Source organism: Trypanosoma theileri (genome assembly GCF_002087225.1).
Source record: "Trypanosoma theileri isolate Edinburgh chromosome Unknown TM35_Tth_2_V1, whole genome shotgun sequence".
Classification (NCBI taxonomy): domain Eukaryota; phylum Euglenozoa; class Kinetoplastea; order Trypanosomatida; family Trypanosomatidae; genus Trypanosoma; species Trypanosoma theileri.
The window spans coordinates 628,854-648,312 of record NW_021639844.1 but is presented as its reverse complement, the minus strand read 5'-3'; the positions used below and the strand labels follow the sequence as shown (position 1 = coordinate 648,312).

Sequence of the window (19,459 nt, the reverse complement as noted above, 5' to 3'; positions counted from 1 at the left end):
AAAAAAAAAAAAAAAAAAAAAACCAAGGGAGGGGGGAAATAAAGCAAAAAGGCAGACTTTACTACTTTTCTAAGAAAATAGAAAAAATGACTCCAAATAAAAAAAGAAAATATAAATAAATAAATATAAGAGCTAATATACATTTTATTTCAGTGATGTGCCAACACATGCGCAAGAAGGATTACCAGCGATTCACTAAATAATAATCATCTCTCATCAATTCAAAACAAAAAATTTAATTTCTTCATGACTTTAATAAACTGCGTAGCACCGCAAAAGATGACGTAGACGTACGTAATAGAGATGCCTTTACAAAGGAAACTTCACTCTGGTCTTTTTTGTCATTTTTTTCGTTACTATTTAGATTATTAATTATGTGATCACGTTGAAATAGACACTCAAGCGCACTTATCTCTGTCTTGTATTGATTTTTCAATTTTAATCGATGGTTACTCTCCCGTATCAAAAGTCGTTCAATTTCATATGTGCTCTCATATTCACTTCCCAATAACTTTACAGGTTGCACAGAACTCGCTCCACTACTCATTCGCGCCGTCATTGAAGTAGAACGCTTAGAATCTTTCATTGAATTTGTCTTTGTAACTGGTACTGTGAGTTCCTCTAATGTCATGTGTACACCACAACGAGGATGAAATTGTCCCACATTTCGACGGTAAATAATAGTTTGCGAAGTTGAAGAAGATGATGTTATTTCTGTAATACGACGTGAAGTATCAATAGATTTATTCCCAGTAGGATATAAATATTGTACTAGACTACGGTATAACTCCACCCATCCTTTTCCCATAATAGCAGCACTTAGACTGTAATCTAAAGGTGACCCCGCAGCTTTAACACGTCGTTTTTTTCTCGAAAGAGGTTGAAGAAAGAAAGCTTTAACAGCATCTGCATCTTCAGATGTAGTAAACATTGTTTGCTGAGTAGATAATGCTTCCATTTCACGAGAATGAAGTTGCATACTAACCTCTCTAAACAAAGGTAAAGTTTGTAAATTTTCACGTAAAAACGCTCCACCAAAACAAACAAAACGACTTTTTATAAGTTTTAATGCATTTTTAGTCTCTTGAAGTCTAGCCAGAGATGTAGAACTTACAAGAGAATCTACAAATTCCAATGGTACACCTAAATAAATAGGTCGTGCACCCATAGATAATGCAAATTCCAATCGTCCCATTTCTTGAAGGATACCAAATACAAAAGAAGCATCTGCTCGCTTGTAGAAACGACTATTATGAACTAATTCAGATGATAATGATTTATTTAACTCTTTTCCATCATCTAGGATATGTTGACCCATTAATTTTTTTGACGAAATATCACCTAAAACTCTTGCTTTATCATAACCTGATAAAGAGTAAGATCGTGAAGAAGAACGTGCTAAAAATGTACCTGTAGATTCTCTATGATCTCTTCGCAAAAGACGTTCTTCTTCTGTCAATTCTTCTGTCATTTCTTCTTTTTCATTTTTTTCTTTACTAGCGCGTAACTTGTACATATATTCTTTATCACTATCCATAACCACATTTTCCCACCATTCAAGGCTACGTACAGCTATACCAGCCTCTAACAGTATTGGATCATTATAACAACGCTGATGACACTCTACAAGAAATACCCATCGTTGACGTATTATATCTCGTCTTTCAATACTTTCTTGTTTAAAAAGAAGACGTTGCATTCTATTCTCAAGCGAAAGATTTTTAAGGTATTGATAAAGTGGACTTTTTACCCATACTTTTTCAATCGTCTCTGCCGCTTTCTTGAATATTACTAATCGTTTTCTCTGTATAACTATTTCATCACTCCTTGCACGAAGAAAGGCATTAATAACAGTTACAGCATCTTCCCGCATTCGTTGTAATGCTAATGTAGGATCTTCACGTTTACTTATAGCGTAATTATTAAATGCCTCACGTAATACACGTTTTGCCATACGAACTCGTAACTTCCATAAACGATACTCCATTGTAAGAATTTCTCTAATTCGATTTGCTAACGCTCCAGGGGTACGTAACACTTGACGGAGAATCAGAACTCGTCCCCATCGCTGTAAACGTGAGAGCGCCACATCTACTGCAGCTCGTGAACTATGCCTAGACCGTGCTGAGCCATCAAGTCTTTTTCTTGATCCAACGGAGTAAAGACCCGGAGTGTCACTTCGACTGGGACTACCATAACTCTTGCTGGCTAATCGTTGTCGTTCCGATCTAAAACTAATACTACCACCAGCACCGCGAATGGTGGACCGGCGTTTGTCTGATTTTACATCTGCCGGCAACCCCGTGCGGCTCTGCCGGAGAGTCGAACTACTAACGCTGCTGCTGCGGCGGCTTTGGCTTCCACCACCGCGAGAGACGGCCGTTTTGGGTGTGGGACTCTTCCGCACTGCACTGATGGTCCCACGTGGTGCCGCGCGGCGCACAGAAGAGTGTGTAGAGGACTTGCGACTCCCCGCTCTCATCTTCTACAATAAAAGGGAAAAAAAAGAAAATATATAAATAAATAAACAGATGGAGATACAAGAATACAAAGCAAAAAAGAAAAAGAAAAAAAAAAAAAAACAGTCGTTTCCAATAAAAAAAAAAAAGAGAACAATCACAAAGAAAGAAAATAAAAATGTGAAAGAGGGAACAAACGCAGTGAAAAAAGTAGAAAGAAAGAAAGAAAAAGCACAAATACAGCATAGTGTGCTCACCTTTTTTTTCTTTCTTTCCTTCTCTACTTCTCACCCAACACACACCCCCCTTTTTTTTTTTTCTTCCGTCACCTCAATATCAAAGCCGCACATCAAACTTCTCATCGCCGTAGCTCCCCATTGCGTAGATGGGAGCCGCGAATGGCTCGTAGTCGGAGTAGCAGCGGCGAAACACACGCTCCACCGCACGATCAGAGAAGCCGCGGCAAACCGGATTTGTCTCCAGCGCCATCGCAGCCCGCCGCCGCACACACAACATGCCGCTGTGCAGCGGGTCTAGTCGCCCACGGCGGAGTTCCTGCCCAACAAAACAGTCACCACTGAGACGAGCAGCGCGGATTTCACTACAAGCCTGATGTGTACAGTCCGCTGGTTCAATCACCCCACGAGCGTCGTCAAAGGCGTGAATAAGTTCATGGCGAAGATTCCGCTCCACCGTATCTAACGTGAATTTGGATGGTTGTTGTGATTGTGTTGCTGACGTTGTTGTTGTTGATGTTGATGATGTGCGGCCAGCGCCTGCCACCATGTTTTCCTCAATGAGGAGAATATCACCCTTTTCACAATCCTCACGAGCACGTTGCCACATATACCCCGCCGAGACACACTCATTTGAGAAAGCACTGCTCTCATTATTCATATTGTTTATATTCGTGTTGTTACTATTTTTATTGACGCTATTTTTATTGGGACGTAGCGAGACACATTTGATACGTTCACGAAGAAAAGGTGATTGTGTAATTTCTTCAATGCTCTTAATCAAATACTGAACTGTGTTAACGGAAGCAAGTACCTCATCCACGGCAGCCTCACACTCTCGATGGACACGACTGTTCTCATCATCAGCTTCTCCCTTTTCCTCTTTTTGCTTATCCAAAGTAGTCATTCCTCGTTATCTAACCAGAAAATCTGGTAGGAGGAAGCTACGACTATAACTATTATTAATAAAAAAAAAAAGAAAAAATTAATAAAAAAGAAGAGATATTAACAAAAGAAACAAGTCACATTACTTAATTATTATTATTTACTTGGTACAACTGACAATGCACAAGATGTACACCTTCTGGCCTTCTCGGTGTTTCCGGGGAGGAGCAAACGTCCCTGTGGACGCTGTTATTTGTGAAGGGGAGAAAGACAGAGCAAAAAAAAAAAAACTAAAAATATATATAAAAAAAAGAGGGCAATAAAGATAAATATAGAAAAGCGAGAACAAAGAAAAAAGAGGGAATGGAGATACAAGAGAAACCAGCATACAAAAAAAAAGTCAACATGGGACCCTTATTGTATTCCTTTTAATATATGTTCTCTTCCTTTTTTAAGGTTTTTCTCATATCCTCACATAACTTGTCCTTTCAGTTGATACTACGCACTATTCACTATTATTATTATTATTATTATTATTAATCTTAGTATTGGTAATAATATTGGCACACATTTTTTTATTTTCTTTTTATTGACCTTTACAGTGCACGTAATAATAATAGAGAAAAAAAACAGCCTATGCCGCGGGGACACACGGACATTCAACATCGCCGCCGCAGCAGCCGCAACATATACGAATGGAACAACAACAACAACAGAAAAAAAAAAAAAAACATAAAAACAAAATGAAGAGAGAGTGCCAAGAAATGTTTCATGATGATAATAATAATAGTAATAATGGTAATAATAAACAAATAGAAAATAATTGACCACAAGAAAGTAAACAAACATACAAAGAAAAAAAAAGGCTCCGTTAAATTATAGGATGCAGATAATATATATATATATATATATATATATATATATACTATCTTTACAAATATACTGAAAAACACGTATACTCTTATATTTGGATACAAACAACTGTATTACCCGTTCATATATCGCAAGACTTCTGCACACATACAAACTCACAAACACACACATACACAGAGATACACAAACAGCGAGATTCAATTAAAGTGAATAGATAACTGCTTCCTAGGAGGCCTTTTTCTTTTCTTTTTTTTTTTTTTTCATTTTTCATAAACAGAATAAAAACAGAGATACGACTTGATGAAAGGTAGAAACAATCAAGGGTAATAATTATAATGGTTTTAGTCCTACCAATCACAATAAATAAATAAATAAATAAATAATAATAATAATAATAATAATAATAATAATAATAATAAAGACTAGAAGAAACAAACTACAGAACACATCATAAACTACCACAGGAAACGGACGCGAAAATAAAGAAAAGCAAACTCCTACAGTAACACACCAAAACGGGAAAAACAAAAGAAATAAATTCCCATATTTTCTCTTCTCTTCACCTTTCATATAAATTTAATTTTTTAACTTTTCATCCTGTTTTCTTTTTTCTTTTTTCTTTCTTAATCCACCTGTTGCATTCTTTTTATCTTTATGTATTTCTTTCCCTCACCTTTCCCTTCCATTTGAAGACTCAGACATGTATGCATATATCTTTACGCTTCTAGCTTCTCACCTTCACTTTTTATACTCGTGATCATTCCTCCCTGTGTAATTTATTCTTTTATTATTAATATTATTATTATTAAAACTTTCCATTTCCCTCACTCCATTCCTTCTTTCTCTCTCACTCTGTATCATCATCTCCCTTCACGAACTCCCATACACACAAACACAAACACACAAATTACATAAATACATACATTCATAAGAATGTCTCTCTTTTCATAGAGACAAATAAAGGATACCCCCATTCTATATTCATCTTCTTATCATCTAAAATAGTAGTAATAACAATAGTAGTAAAAATAGTAGTAATAGTAGTAGTAATGGCAATAGCAACCATTATTTAATCAAAATAAAGTAATATCATAGTAAGATAAAGAAAGAACAAGCAGAAATAAAAATATAAATAGAAAAATAAAAGATAACATAATCATATTCACTCCTACCAATACTTACTTACTTACTTAACAATTCAACCATCTAAAAACCGTGAAAAAAGGAATTCTTCTGCTGGCTCTGATGTTTAGCTTTTGCCCACTCCATATCAAAGTCCATACCCTTTGTTGGTTTACAGGACGTTTCCGTATCTACGTTAGTATTATCTGGTGTAGCAACAGACATAACAATATTGATTGCCCGCTTAATTCGCTCCAATGCATCTTCCTCTTCATCATCGTCAAAAAGTCGCATTTCTTCATCTCCCTCACGCAACAAACTTCCATTATGTTTGCTCTGGCGGGCAGTACCACTATCACCACTAAAAAGAAGAAGTGGAGTTTGTGTTTTTTCCTGTTCTACACGAAGAGGTGATGTGGTTCTGCTAAGACCTCCAGAGTTGACCTCATCTAATAATGCCTGAGAAACATATTGTTCTTCATTCATAAACAATTCTGGAGAATCTGATCGTACATACCGTGGCTTCTTAGTTTCTTGTTGTTCTAACACCACCTCTTCCCTCTCCAAGTGACTCTCACGTTGAAGAGGTAGTATTGGACTTGTAGAAATAGGTGCAGGTGGGATAGGGCGACGTTGTTGTAATATCTCTCCTTTATTCTCCTCATGTTGATCCTGCATTTTCATTACTACTTCTTGTTTTGAGTCAATAATAGCATCTATAGGAATTGGTTCTTTTCGAAGTTTGTTATTCGTACTGTATGTAAACGCCGTATAGGATTTAGATTCTAAAGGTGAGGATAAGGAAAGAAGATCACGAAATAGTGGTTCTGGGCCTTTGCGTACGGATTTCAATTCCAAATCAAAATCCGCATCGGAAACACCAATAGCCATGGGAGGCACTGGATGTGGAAGTGTTCGTCTTGCTGCAACCACACCAGATTTCGTTGTCAGTGCGGCATCACTGATGGCAGCCCAAGTATCACTTCCAATGGGAGTTGGAATTGTAATTAATTTCTTTTTCGTTTCTGTATTTTTGGGCATACCAATAGGTGTTACTGTCGTAGTAGTGGTAGTCATTGTGGTTGTGGTAGTAGTGGTAGTGGTAATAGTGGTCGTCGCACTGTTATTATTATTATTATTATTATTATTATTATTATTATTATTGTTGTTATTATTTCCTACTACCATATCAGACACCACCTCCCTTGTGGTTTTGCTATCTATAGGACTTACACTTGTACGATTCACAGTAGTATTAATATTATTAGTATTATTATTTACTGCACGGAGTGGCATTCCCCGGTAAAAGTTCTGCATTCCGACGATTGCCTGCAGAATTGTTTTGCGGGCGACGGACTCCCCGGCGGCGGCGGAGGCCCGTGCGAGCGACGGCATCCAATCGCTGTTGCAGGCGGCGAAGTTCATCCGCGCGAGACCCGCCGGTGTTTTCTCCTGCGCTGCCGCTGTTGTTATTATTGTTGATGTTGTTGTTGTGTTAGTGCTGTTGTTGTTAGTATTATTGTTGGCTGTTGTTGGGATGTGTGCGTGTGAGGAGGAGACGATGGCGGAGGCCACGCCGTTGGTGGCGTTGGTGGTGGAGCGGACGAGAGAATAGCCACCATAGTAGCCTTGCGTAGGCATGATATCTTTCTTCTTTCTCTTCTTTCTCTTCTTTGTTGTTGTTAATTAATTTCTCTTTCTTTTCTTCTTTTCCTGTGGTTCTCTTGTTTCACAATTTATATATATATTTATTTCTTTTTTAATGTTGTATTTCTCGGCTGTTTGTTTTTGTAATTGTGATTGACTGTTTTTTTCTTTCACTTTTCCTTCTCTACTATTTACAATGCCAAATACAAAAAGAAGAGAAAACCAAAGGAGAGTATCATTGTTAACAAAATATGAAAAAAATGAATTTAATGTATTTCACCTGATTTTATCTTTACAGCAGGTATCTATCGATCTATCTATCTATATATTGATCTATGGTTGTATTACATTGTCAATAAATGGATGGAAATTTTGGGGATAGCAATAATATGCAATCACACACATATATGCAGAAACACACACACACACACACACAGATATATCTCTTTTAATAATAATAATAATAATAATAATAATAATAATAATAATAATAATAATAATAATAATAATAAAAACTAGTATTGTATAATAATTACCGTAGCAAACCTGCATTAGCCCATTCTGCTGCCGCTGCACTATTGGTGGGTTTCGCCTCATCCCATGGTCCATTAATTTGTTTTTTCATACTTCCATGCAATGTTAAAAAACACCATGGAATTACTAATGACACCAACACCACAAGTAAACAATACAACACTGCCAACATTGGAATTTGTATTAAACAACCCGCCGCAAGTCCACATAAGGCAAATGTTAAACCCACATGTGCAGTTAACGAAGTACGTTTAAGATGATGTCTAGGAATAGGTGAGAGGGTAAAGCAGAGAATACCAAAGGTAATAAGAGCTCCACTATGAAAAGGACTTTGAATACGAGAAGCCATTAAAATAGTACCAAAGGTAGCTGCATTAATAGCTACATTTTGTTGATACTTCTCTGTATAACAGTTAAGATAATTATAATCTGTTCGTAAAACATGTAAACACATGGCAAAGGTACTAAGTGCAACAATTGTATCATTACTATAAGTGACTGTTAATGTTTGTAAAGCCGGTGAAAGTAATACTAATATCGCAACTAAAGGAAGAACTTGTCTTCCTAACTCCACCACGTGCTGCATTAATGGTGTTGGGTTTTCACCACACTCTAAAGCCAATTGACGTCGTAAATGCACATAAAATACAAATGAAAGAGCGAATAAAGTGGCATTAATCCATAATAATACATATGCATTTAATCGTTCTGTCAATATCATGGCAAATACAAACAAAAAAAATACAACAAATGATAATTGTTGTACAATCACAAATGTATCCATTACGACCTTTCCATACTCATATGTTTTTAAATTTACATTTTGTCGTAAATCCTGCATAAACTGTGCTGGATCCACATAGTTATCTTCATATGGTTGTCGTTCATATAATACTTTACGCCAACCACGAACTACACCGGCTGTAGGAGATCCCCACTGTTGAGAAGTCACAGAGACTTCATCACTGCTGGTGGAAACGTGAGCACGAGATCGATCTACAGACATTTTTTGGTTTGAAAATTATTATTAATAATAATAATAATAATAATAATAATAATAATAATAATAATAATAATAATAATAATAATCTATTTCTCTTTTTTATTTGTTTATATTTTTTTTTCTTCTTTTTTTATATGGAATAGGAAGAAGATGTAGTTTAATACATCCTGTTTTGTTTTGGTCCACGGAAACCATGGAAAACGATACCAAAGAATAAAGAGAGAGAAAGAGAAACAAAAAAAGAAAAAAAAGAAAACAGACAAATACCTTTATAAACCATTTAGAGAGAAATGGATATGTATATAATTACAAAAGACTCGAAATATATAAGAAACTCATATATATATATATATATATATATATGTACATTATGAAAGAAAAAAAGATAGAAAGGAAAACAAAAAAAAAAAAAGAAAAAACATAAACTGTGCACATGGTTTCTTTTTATTCACAATAACCTCCTTTATCTATGGTCTAATCCTTCTCTTTCTTCTTTATTACACTCTATCCCTCTCTTACCCCTTACTCTTTCTCTTTCTTTCTTTCTCTCTTTATTAGTGTATATATATATATATATATACATGTATAAAGAGAGAGAGAGAGAGAGAAAGAAAAATACAATAGGTAGAAAATTCTTCTCTTACTTTTTTTTTTTTTTTACTGTTCCACACGCAAAAGAGAAAGTGACCCTTCCGTAGATCCACAAACAATAACTTGAGGATTTGATGGGTGACTTGAACAGCAAGAGAGGGTACTGTCAACATTAAATAATGAGCAAGGAATAGATCGAAGAAGATAGAGATAAAATGAATGTAAAAAGAGAACCACCCCTTTACAGGTTTCTGTTGTATTAGATTTTGTAAATGGTGTTGCGGTGATGAGAATATATTGTTTAGGTGTTGTACACCAACTTGTTATTCGTCCAGAAACTGCAATCGATCGCATAATCACACCATTCATACTAATTTGATGAATCACATTATCTGTCATGGAGGTATATAATATATTTGGTAAATAACAAGATGCCTGAATTAACACACGATCAATTGCAAACCGTTTAGGATGTCGTAAACTACGTTCTAATCTACTACTACGAAGACCATGTAATAATAACACACCATCTTTACTGGCAGTGGCAACTAAATCCAATGTTGTATTGATATCCACCGCTGTGGGATTATCTTCATGGCCATACACCGTAAAGAGTAAATCCACACGTAGTTTACCACGACCATGTTGTAAATGACAACTCCACACAATAAACATCGTATCATCCGCACCCGTCACAACATATTTACTATCTGAACTTGCCGCTATTCGAACTACACGACCATGATGTGCACTTAGACGTTCTTCTGAAAATGTAGAGGATGAATCTAAAGGACGAATTACAAATGTATTATCAAAAAGACCACCAAGAGCTACAAATACTTCATTATCAAAACAAAGGATAGCTATATTTTCAGTTTCACAAGGTCCTCCCATCTTACTATTAATACTTGGAACTACTCCAGGTGGAAAAGGTGGTATACGTCGTTCAAATTCTTCTGACATATCAAAACTTGGTCGATTACGTACTGTATTAGCAGCAAAGATACGATTAGATGATAAAACCGTTGTTGTTACCGGTATAGATTCCTCAGAAGCTTTAATAGGAGGAGTAATAGAAGTATCCATAGTAGTAGTAGTAGTAGTAGTAGTAGTAGTAGTAGTAGTATTAGTATTACTATTGGCTACAGGTGTAGAAGGAAGATTAGGTAATACTGTCGTTTTCAAATTTGTAACTGTAATAGTATTAGTATTGGTAGTATTAGTATTCGTAATCATAGGATCTATTAAACGTTCTGCTCTTTTTGTAATAGTTGCAATGGAAAGTCTAAAAAGAAAAGCGGCTCCACTTCCCGCAACTACAAGAACACGATCCGATCCAAGTACCGCCACACGAGCCACTCGAGAACATAAACGTGAAATATCCATTAATCTAACATTAAATGCACATTTTATAGGATCTGCTATTTCTTGTGGACGTCGTTCAACGTGATGTTTGGTAAAAAGTTGAATAGGTGTTTGTCCAATATTATCAAGAGAATCAATAAGAAGTTTTTCATCCACATCATTACCACGATTTTTATCTAATTCTTCATATGAATGCCAATTAAAAACATTAAGAGCCGCAATAGCTTCTTTACCTCGTTGTTTATATCCAAATATTAAATCGATCCAATGATGAAGCATAGATGAAACATAATCACACTCTAATGCCTCTCGCATACGATAAACAAATTCATATGGATCTCCATGTGCCCATGGTGGAAGTTCAAGAGAATCCATTTCTCTTCCATCTTGTTTATAACCATAGTTAACATGATTGGTATTCATACATAACTCTGGTAAATAATAAAGTTCAGGTACAAGTTCTCGTACATCTTGAGAATTTGTTTTCACACCATACCAACATGCTGCCATGGAATGAAACATACGATCTGCATGATCAAAATGACCTCCTTGTAAAATAATTTGTAAAGTGGTATATGGTTCTAATCGAATCATATAATATAATGCCACTGCAGAAGAACTATAATGTGTAAAATAATGTGCAGGAACATCTCCCATTTGTTTCGTCTCTTCATATCGCATTTCAACACGTGCACGACTATTTGCTCCTCCACAAATCCCAATAGGTAATGTGAAATCACGAAAGGTGGTACTATCCTCCAAGTTAAGATGTTCACTGGTGTAATCCGCTATTACCCAAGGAAATACAGGATATTGAGTTAAATCATTTACTGTACGACCTCCAAAGAAATTTAACCAAATAAGATATTCAAAGTTAGAAATATCTCCATCTCGCCATTGTTCCATACGTCGCCAAAGAAGAGATTCCTTCTTTGCATTTTCTTGAAATACACATAATGGAATATACGGAATTTTATGTCTTTCAGCAGCAGTACGTACATTACTGACAGCCGCACGCATATCTGAAACAGAGGCGAAATTAATTAATACACTTCGTCCATCACGAAACCATAATTCTAATGCACTTCGCCGCATACGAAATCTTCTTCCTGGTGCTAATAAAGTTGCATGACCAGAAGGATAAATAATACTACGTGGTTTAATTAGTAAAGATTCTGCATCTTCGGCTATTCGTTGATTATATGCTTTATTTTCATCATCAAAAAATATACAAAGTTCACTTTCTCGTATCATTAAAGTTGCACTCCAACAATGCATCATATATGGAACTTCACAAGGCATAGAAAATTGTACAGTGGATTTGGCTTCTAAAGTTGTAGGCATTATTGGAATATTATTATTATTATTATTACTATTATTATTAGTAGTAGTAGGAGTATTATTAGTATTAGTATTACTATTACTATCTTCTTCATCATCATTTTGTATATCTTCTGTAGAAAGCAAAACATTTTCTCCACCACGTAAACGAAGAGGTTGTTTTACTGGTACTTGAACAGTAGGAGAAAAAGTACCCATTGGCGTAATATTCGCATGATTCGTCCCATTAGAATCAAATTGTAATTTTCGACGAATTAGTAATTGCTGTTCAACTTCTAAAAGACGAACATAATTTGTACTATGTTGACCTGCAGGATCCACATCCCAAATAGTACCTTTACAACGTTCAAGAAAACGAGTCCAAACACTATTAAACGTTAATGTGGCTAAAGTTCTTGCCGCTTGTGGGGTATATCGATCGGATAATGCTATTATGGTTTCTTTTTCATTTCCAAGAGATTGTAAACGTTGATCCAATGCATCTAACATTGTTTTACGAGCTACATTAAGATTTGTAATTATTTGATGTAATTTTTCTACTGTTTTAATATGTTCTTGTTCAATAAATCTTGCCATACCTTTATCGGTTAACTGATCTCGTTCCATTACCAAAGTACATTGACTTATAAAGACATCATAATCCTGTCGAGAGGCAACTTCTACAAATTCTCCAATAGAATGTTTACTATTTGTTTGACAAAGCCATTCTAATGTTCCCTTTCGCATTTGTGGAGCTGTTTCATCTGAAGGAATATCGGAATTAAAAAATTGCATTTGCGTAAATCCCTTCTTTTGAAGAGCGCATAATAAATGAATACGATTAAGAATTTCAATATTAGCATCATCAAATCGTATAGAAGGCCCTTGTATAGAAAAACGTAAACGTCTATCAAGAAGTTCATGTAAACTAAGAATCATAATCATACAACCAGAAAGAGGTGAATGTTCTCTCTGTTCTGTTAATTGTCGTCGCAAAAGTAAAAAAGATCCTGGTATATTATCTACTAATTGTACCCAACGAGAGGCAAGAAGAAGAATATTATCCACCTGAATTGGATCCCGTAATGTAAAACTACAAACAACACGAAATAAACGTACAAAAAGACGATGAAATCCTCCTTTTCGAAGTCGTCTTCCTTGTTGATGAAGTTCTGCAGATGTTCCACCAACACTACCAATACCAATACCAATACTACCACCACTTCCACTTCCACTACTACTATTACTACTACTCATTCCATTTGAGTTTAGTATGGCACTATGAATAGTAAGAAGATCCATTGTACTCACAGCAAGTGTGGCATGCATCCAAACACCATCAGGTGCAGAACGAAGCCAAGTTGTATCACCTGTTAAAAATAATGTTCCCTCAAATGTCACATCACTACTTTGTTGTTGCAACAAATTACATCCTTGTTGTTGTTCTTGTTCTTCTTGTTCTTGTGTTTTATCTTTTTCTTCTTCTTGTTTTTGTAACATTTTACGTCCATCAATAGAAAGTACTAATTCCTCCATTTCTGTATAACCGCGTTTACGTTGTGGTTCCGATTGTCGTGTTACTCCATACACTTGATATATAGTAGCGGAGTAAAAAAGGACATCTTCAATTAATAATAAAAGTGATGTAAAATTAGAAGCCGCTAATGGACTACCAAGACCAAAATTGGTTCCTGAAATAGATCGACTACGACTGGCAATAAATACAATAAATTCCTTTACAACCCCTAATAATACAGCATTAAGAAGAATATGAGCCCGTTTCTGAATAAGATAAGCTACTAATAATTCTAACTCGGATGCTCCATATGTTTCTTGAAGAAGAACTTGAAATATAACTCTTGTAAAAATAGTAGTTGTACTGTTTAAAAATTTGGATTCATTTCCAATTTGATCATCCAGTAATTCTTCCTCTGAAAGATAAACATCTACAATACTTGCATACCATCCAGGGACAGAAACAATGGTTCTCCAAGCAACAGAATCTTGTTGTAATAGAGTAGAAATATCAAACATAGTTTTACTCTTCATTTCTTTATCTTGAGAACGTTTCATTAATTGCAATAATGGTGTTAAAACTGGGGCAAATACAATTTTATCATTATGTCTTAAAGGAATACTTTCATTTAATGAAACATCAAATCGACCCGTAAGAGCAGCACGAAAAGTTTCATATAATTTAGAATCCATTACTGATGTTTGAAGTTTTTCTCGTAACCATGATAAGGAAACATCACTCCCAACATGAACAGCTTCATGCGCTATTAACAATGTAGGGTTTAATAATTCCTGTGTTCGTCGAGAACAACTTACAAGTAAACAAAAGAGTAAAAGAGTCTCATTTCTAACCATAACACGTGTATCATTTAGTAATGGAATAAGAAATAATGGAAAATTTCGTCTCCCTAATAAAGAAGCAAGAAAAGAACTTCTAGTTGCAATAAGAAGACGAATATGTTTCAATATTTCAATTAACAAAAACGTTTCTCCAGATTCTAGAGTAATAGTAAAAAGACGTAAAATAGCATCAGCATCATTCATAGTAACAGGATCTAGCATAACAGCTTCTATAAGACTAAATAATTCTTCTCGCATTTCCCTATCATGTGAAGAATTCTTATTATATTCATAAACAATTTCACTCACAATAAAATTAGGTAAATCCAAACCACGTAAACGTCTATGTAACTCATTACTTGTACTACAAATAACATTTTGAATTTTTATGAGCATTAATTGTGTTTTCTCTGCACAGGCATGAAGAAGATCTCTTGAAAGAAAAAGTGCACTATAGGCTGCATCAAAAATAGCACCATCTGGAAGAAGTGCGGTACATAAATTACTGAGTCGTTGTGGAAGATTAGTACATTGGTAATCCATAAATTGTTGTAAAACATGAGAAATAATAGGAAAAAGTCCAACTTCTAATAAATCGGCACGTACTATATTACTTAAAAGAAGAGATTCAACAAGTTTTAATACGTCATCTACAGCTTTACATGTAATATCTGATACTACTTTACGTTTTGTCGGTGGTACACGTAACTGAAAGGGTAACTGTGGATTTACCAATAGTACTAATAACGGTACTACCACTGTATGCAGTGCACCCAATACACAAATAGAATCCATAATAGTATTGGTATTACACGCTAATGTTCCCTCATATGTAATGAGAGGCCACTCTGAAGGTTTACCTCGCAAGAGTGCTGCTAAATTATGTAATTGTCCTCGTTCTCCAAAACGTGGATCTACATAAACTAAAACATGTGCTGCATTATAACGTACCCCTAATGCGGTTGGATGTTGCTCTTCTGATACTTGTTGTGGAGTAACAAGTTCTGTAATTTCTCGTTGACCCAACGTTCGGCTCCACACATAGACGGCGCTCATCTGTCCTGTAAAAGTTCCACTATAGGATCGCTGCTCCACCGCCTCTCCTCGTGTACCAATAAAGAAGAACCCTCGCATAAGTGTTGGGTAGGCAATTCCCCTTATGGCTGCCACTTCTACCCCATCCAGAAACAGCTGCAGTTCTGTGGCGGCGAATGGAAAGGCAGGAGGACGATGAATGAGGGCGAGGTGCACCCACGTGGCTATAGGGATGTGACAGACGATATCCACATCGCGTGTGGGTCTGTTGGTGTCGGCGGCGGCGCTGACTCGCAGTCCGGCCTCCGTGATGGCGAGTTCGATGGCCGGGCGGCGGTCGGGGCCGTGGAGGGCGAAGACGGCCTGCGGGAGGGGGCGGGGCTCGCGGCGGAGCCACAGACTGACGGTGTAGCCGTCCAGCGGGAAGTCCGGCAGCACCGCCCGCAGGCCCGTCGCCCCGCTGCGCTCGCGGAAGGCGATGAAATCCCGCCGCTCCGCCCGCCGCGTGAGTCGGGCGTGTGAGGCGGCGTGCAGGACTTCCACCACGAGGGGAATGAGGCGGCGGCGGTCCTCCTCGCCGGGGGTGTGGGCGATGCTGATGAGAAACTGCTTCGTCTCCCGCAGACTGATGTGGTGGCTTGCAATCGTCATGATGAGTTCCAACACCATCTCCAGCAGAGCCGTTCCAGAGACAATGGGAATGAGGGCCGTGAGGGATCCAAAAAGACCGGCATTCGCCACCATCCATAGAGAAGCAAGGGAACTTTTTATGGTTCGACAAAGACGAGCAAGAAGATACTCTAATGCATCACGGTGTTTTTCTTTAAATTCATTCACTTTAGTAAACATACGTAGAAGTGGAACTAATAGTTCAGGATTTTGTATAACAGTCTCTTCCACATCCATTTCAGAATATGTAAAGGTAACACATTTCATTTGCTTAGAGAAAGTATCCAATTCCTCCTCAGTATAGTCTTCTTCATACACAAGTGAAAGAATACAACGAAGAAACTGTAACCATGATCCTCCTCCTCCTCCTCCTCCTCCATGAGGTGTACCAAACCATTCACTTCTAAAACACTCTACTAAATCTTCGGCACTAACCGTTTTAAAAAGTTGTGTACGTAATGCAGGATTTCCCTTTACAATCATAGCAATAGTACGTACAATACATGAAATAGCATATGAAGTTTTTACTCCATGCCATGGTAAAATAGTACGATGCATTAAACGAAGAAAAATATGTGGAGTAGTACTTGAAAGACTACAAAATATATTTTGTAACTGTCGTACTGGACCCCAACAAAGTGAATCTGATTCTAAACCATGAATAGAAGCACGAATACAATATAAAATAGATAAAAAAAATTTATCCTGATCATCTTCATTTATTGGTGCTACTACATCAGATCCTCCAGTTTCTAATTGTGCACATTTACCAATAGAATCCCAAATATATTTTACTAATATCATCATTCGTTTTGGGTACTCTAATTCAGGGCAACGGTGTGAAAGTAAAGAGATAAGCATAACTTCAGCATCTTGTCTTATATCTTTTACTGTAAGAAGAGAAAGAGCTATACCTGCTTGACTTTCTAATACACCTTGTTGTACCTCTGGTATATGAAGTAATTGTGTTAGTAAATAGGTTACCCATTCTCTAACATCACCTGATCGTCGTTCATTTAGAGTTGAAATACTAAGTTTATTCGCTATAGCGGCAAACATTGATATACCATTATTTTGAATAATAGCATTTATAATAGCATTAGATTTAGGACCATGAACTGCAGAAAGTAATATGGCACAAAAAAGAGATAATATATTAGCATTTTCATAAGAAGTATTATTTACTTCTCCTGTAATTAAAATGTCTAATATAACACTAACTTCAGTATCTACACCATCCTCTGGTGATAAATCTTGTAATTTTGATGATTCTTCCACCATTAATGATGTTTTGGATAATGTTGGACGAGTAAGCATATAATGTACTAAATACACGGATGCGTATAGAAGTCTTGGATCTTTTAAAAAGGTTGCAAATGCACTTTCATAAAAAAGAATGCGATATAAACCTGCATTAATAAGTGTATTTAAAACACTATTTCCATACGATCCTAATATATCTTTATCATTATCTGGTAAAGAAATGATAGCATACTTCATTAATGTATCGTACATACAAGAAGTAGAAGAAGAAGATGAAGTAGTTAGATCGTTAGGTGTATCAAGAAATGCCTTTATAATACTTAATTCAATTTCATTAAAGTATCGTCGTACTGCAGAGTCACTAAACACCTCTGTTGTTGTCCGTATCTCACGTTGAGTTACTAAGAGACCAAGATAACAGTGTAGAAATTCATCTGCACTGTCATTGTCGGCTATTCGACCAAAAGAAGGACGTGGGAGTAATAGTATATTTTCAGAAACATCACGCATACGAAAGGCATTAAGATCCGCAATAGATTCTAATTCATTCATACACTCTTTTCGTGCTAAAATATATCCCTCATCATTATGAGCACATTCATACTCTCTCCCTAATACTTTTAATGCTTCTACCAAATTATCAAAAAAGTAAACCGATCCCATAGCAGTAATAGTTAATTGAGGATATTCTCGTAAAAATTTATTAACAATTAGTAAACTGCATGATAATCGTTGTAATAATGAATCCATCTCTTTCAATTCTTTTGTACCTATAAATCGTGCGAGTTGAACACCCGTACCAGCAAGTGCAACATGAACAACTTGTTCATTAGGTTCTATGGTTAAATTTAGTATAAGAAGAGCAAGTGAAGAAAGAACTTCAGTAACCATTTCTTGTTCTTCCATTTCCTCTGGTAGATCCAAGTCTGGTGCACCCTTTGAACAATACAAAAATAAATGACCACACTCTGTTACCATCGTCTCACGTGTTACTGATGTAAGAAAAGTACTATTTTTGGTTATAATCATAGACTCTGATAAGAAAGAAGATGGTTGTTCTTGTTCCTGATCTTGTTGTGATTGTGTTGATTGTGTTTGCTGATGTTGTTGTTGTTGTTGTTGTTGTTGAGATAATGATGATGATGATTTAGTGGATATCATTATGGATGCTGATATTGAAGTCTCTACCTCTATTGATGGTCCCATCACAGGAAATGCATGTGATGAGGAAGAAGAAGAAGTCGTATTATCTTTTCGATAACACGTAAATCCTTTTGCTAACTGATCTCTTGGTATTCCTGTTGCACTTGATGTTGTTGGTGTTGAATTCACATGCAACGCCATTAAAAGTTTTAAAGTATCACGAAGAACACTCATGACAGTACCACGTGGTGTAGTAGAGAGTTGTAAACCAGAAGAATAATTACTACTAGATTCACTTTCATTAACTGTTTCACCACCTTCCTGCCTAGATGGATTATCCATACTACTATGGATAGAATTCATACCAACTCCAGTCCCAGTTGTTCGACTCATCAGTCGTGAACGCACAAATTGAAGAATTAATAAGAGATGTTCATCCAATCCTAATTCCAACATAATCGCCGCATTTCTTCCTCTATGTGTTGTTACTAACACATATATACAAGAGATGGAATTTTGCAAAAAATGTACCAACTCCATTCCATCAAAATTGGTACAAGCAAGACGTAATCGTTGTAATAATAGTGCGAGCAGTCGTGTTGGTAATTCTGGTTGTGATAACGTTGTGTGTTGTAAAAACATTAACACCGCCCCTTCAATCCCGGTATCGGAGGAACATGGATATGGATGTATAGATGTATTACATGTGTTTTCTAATTTTAACAATTCTTTTTGAATAGTAGCTGCAATTGGTGAGGCAAGAAAGGCCAAATATTCATCCAACTCCTTCTGCTCACGTCGTTTCGCATCATTTTCCACTACGTTAGTTCCTGATTTCTTGATAACTCCAAGGAACTTTAACATCAACTTTCTACGCACACACCTGTGATATGTAGGAAGAAATAAAACTTCTTCTCTACACTTCTTTCTTTCTTTTTATCCCTTTTCTCACTTTTTTT

General features: G+C 36.2%; 5 protein-coding genes across 5 annotated transcripts; all 5 read right to left on the bottom strand.

Annotated features, from left to right (window-relative positions):
- Nucleotides 1-244: 244 nt before the first annotated feature.
- TM35_000023400 (uncharacterized protein) lies at nucleotides 245-2,482 on the bottom strand (the record flags this gene model as incomplete). Its single annotated transcript, XM_029021658.1, has 1 exon — nucleotides 245-2,482. One exon carries the CDS (start codon nucleotides 2,480-2,482, stop codon nucleotides 245-247), a length of 2,238 nt encoding a protein of 745 aa, XP_028887080.1.
- A 313-nt stretch (nucleotides 2,483-2,795) lies between these two features.
- TM35_000023390 (mitochondrial inner membrane protease ATP23) lies at nucleotides 2,796-3,602 on the bottom strand (the record flags this gene model as incomplete). The annotated part of the gene is made up of 1 exon (XM_029021657.1): nucleotides 2,796-3,602. The coding sequence occupies one exon, from the start codon at nucleotides 3,600-3,602 to the stop codon at nucleotides 2,796-2,798; it is 807 nt and encodes a 268-aa protein (XP_028887079.1).
- Nucleotides 3,603-5,659: 2,057 nt separating this feature from the next.
- Nucleotides 5,660-7,216, bottom strand: TM35_000023380 (uncharacterized protein; the record flags this gene model as incomplete). Its single annotated transcript, XM_029021656.1, has 1 exon — nucleotides 5,660-7,216. The coding sequence occupies one exon, from the start codon at nucleotides 7,214-7,216 to the stop codon at nucleotides 5,660-5,662; it is 1,557 nt and encodes a 518-aa protein (XP_028887078.1).
- A 538-nt stretch (nucleotides 7,217-7,754) lies between these two features.
- On the bottom strand, nucleotides 7,755-8,762 carry TM35_000023370 (phosphatidylinositol N-acetylglucosaminyltransferase subunit C; the record flags this gene model as incomplete). Its single annotated transcript, XM_029021655.1, has 1 exon — nucleotides 7,755-8,762. One exon carries the CDS (start codon nucleotides 8,760-8,762, stop codon nucleotides 7,755-7,757), a length of 1,008 nt encoding a protein of 335 aa, XP_028887077.1.
- A 654-nt stretch (nucleotides 8,763-9,416) lies between these two features.
- TM35_000023360 (neurobeachin/beige protein) lies at nucleotides 9,417-19,364 on the bottom strand (the record flags this gene model as incomplete). Its single annotated transcript, XM_029021654.1, has 1 exon — nucleotides 9,417-19,364. One exon carries the CDS (start codon nucleotides 19,362-19,364, stop codon nucleotides 9,417-9,419), a length of 9,948 nt encoding a protein of 3,315 aa, XP_028887076.1.
- Between the last annotated feature and the right edge of the window lie 95 nt (nucleotides 19,365-19,459).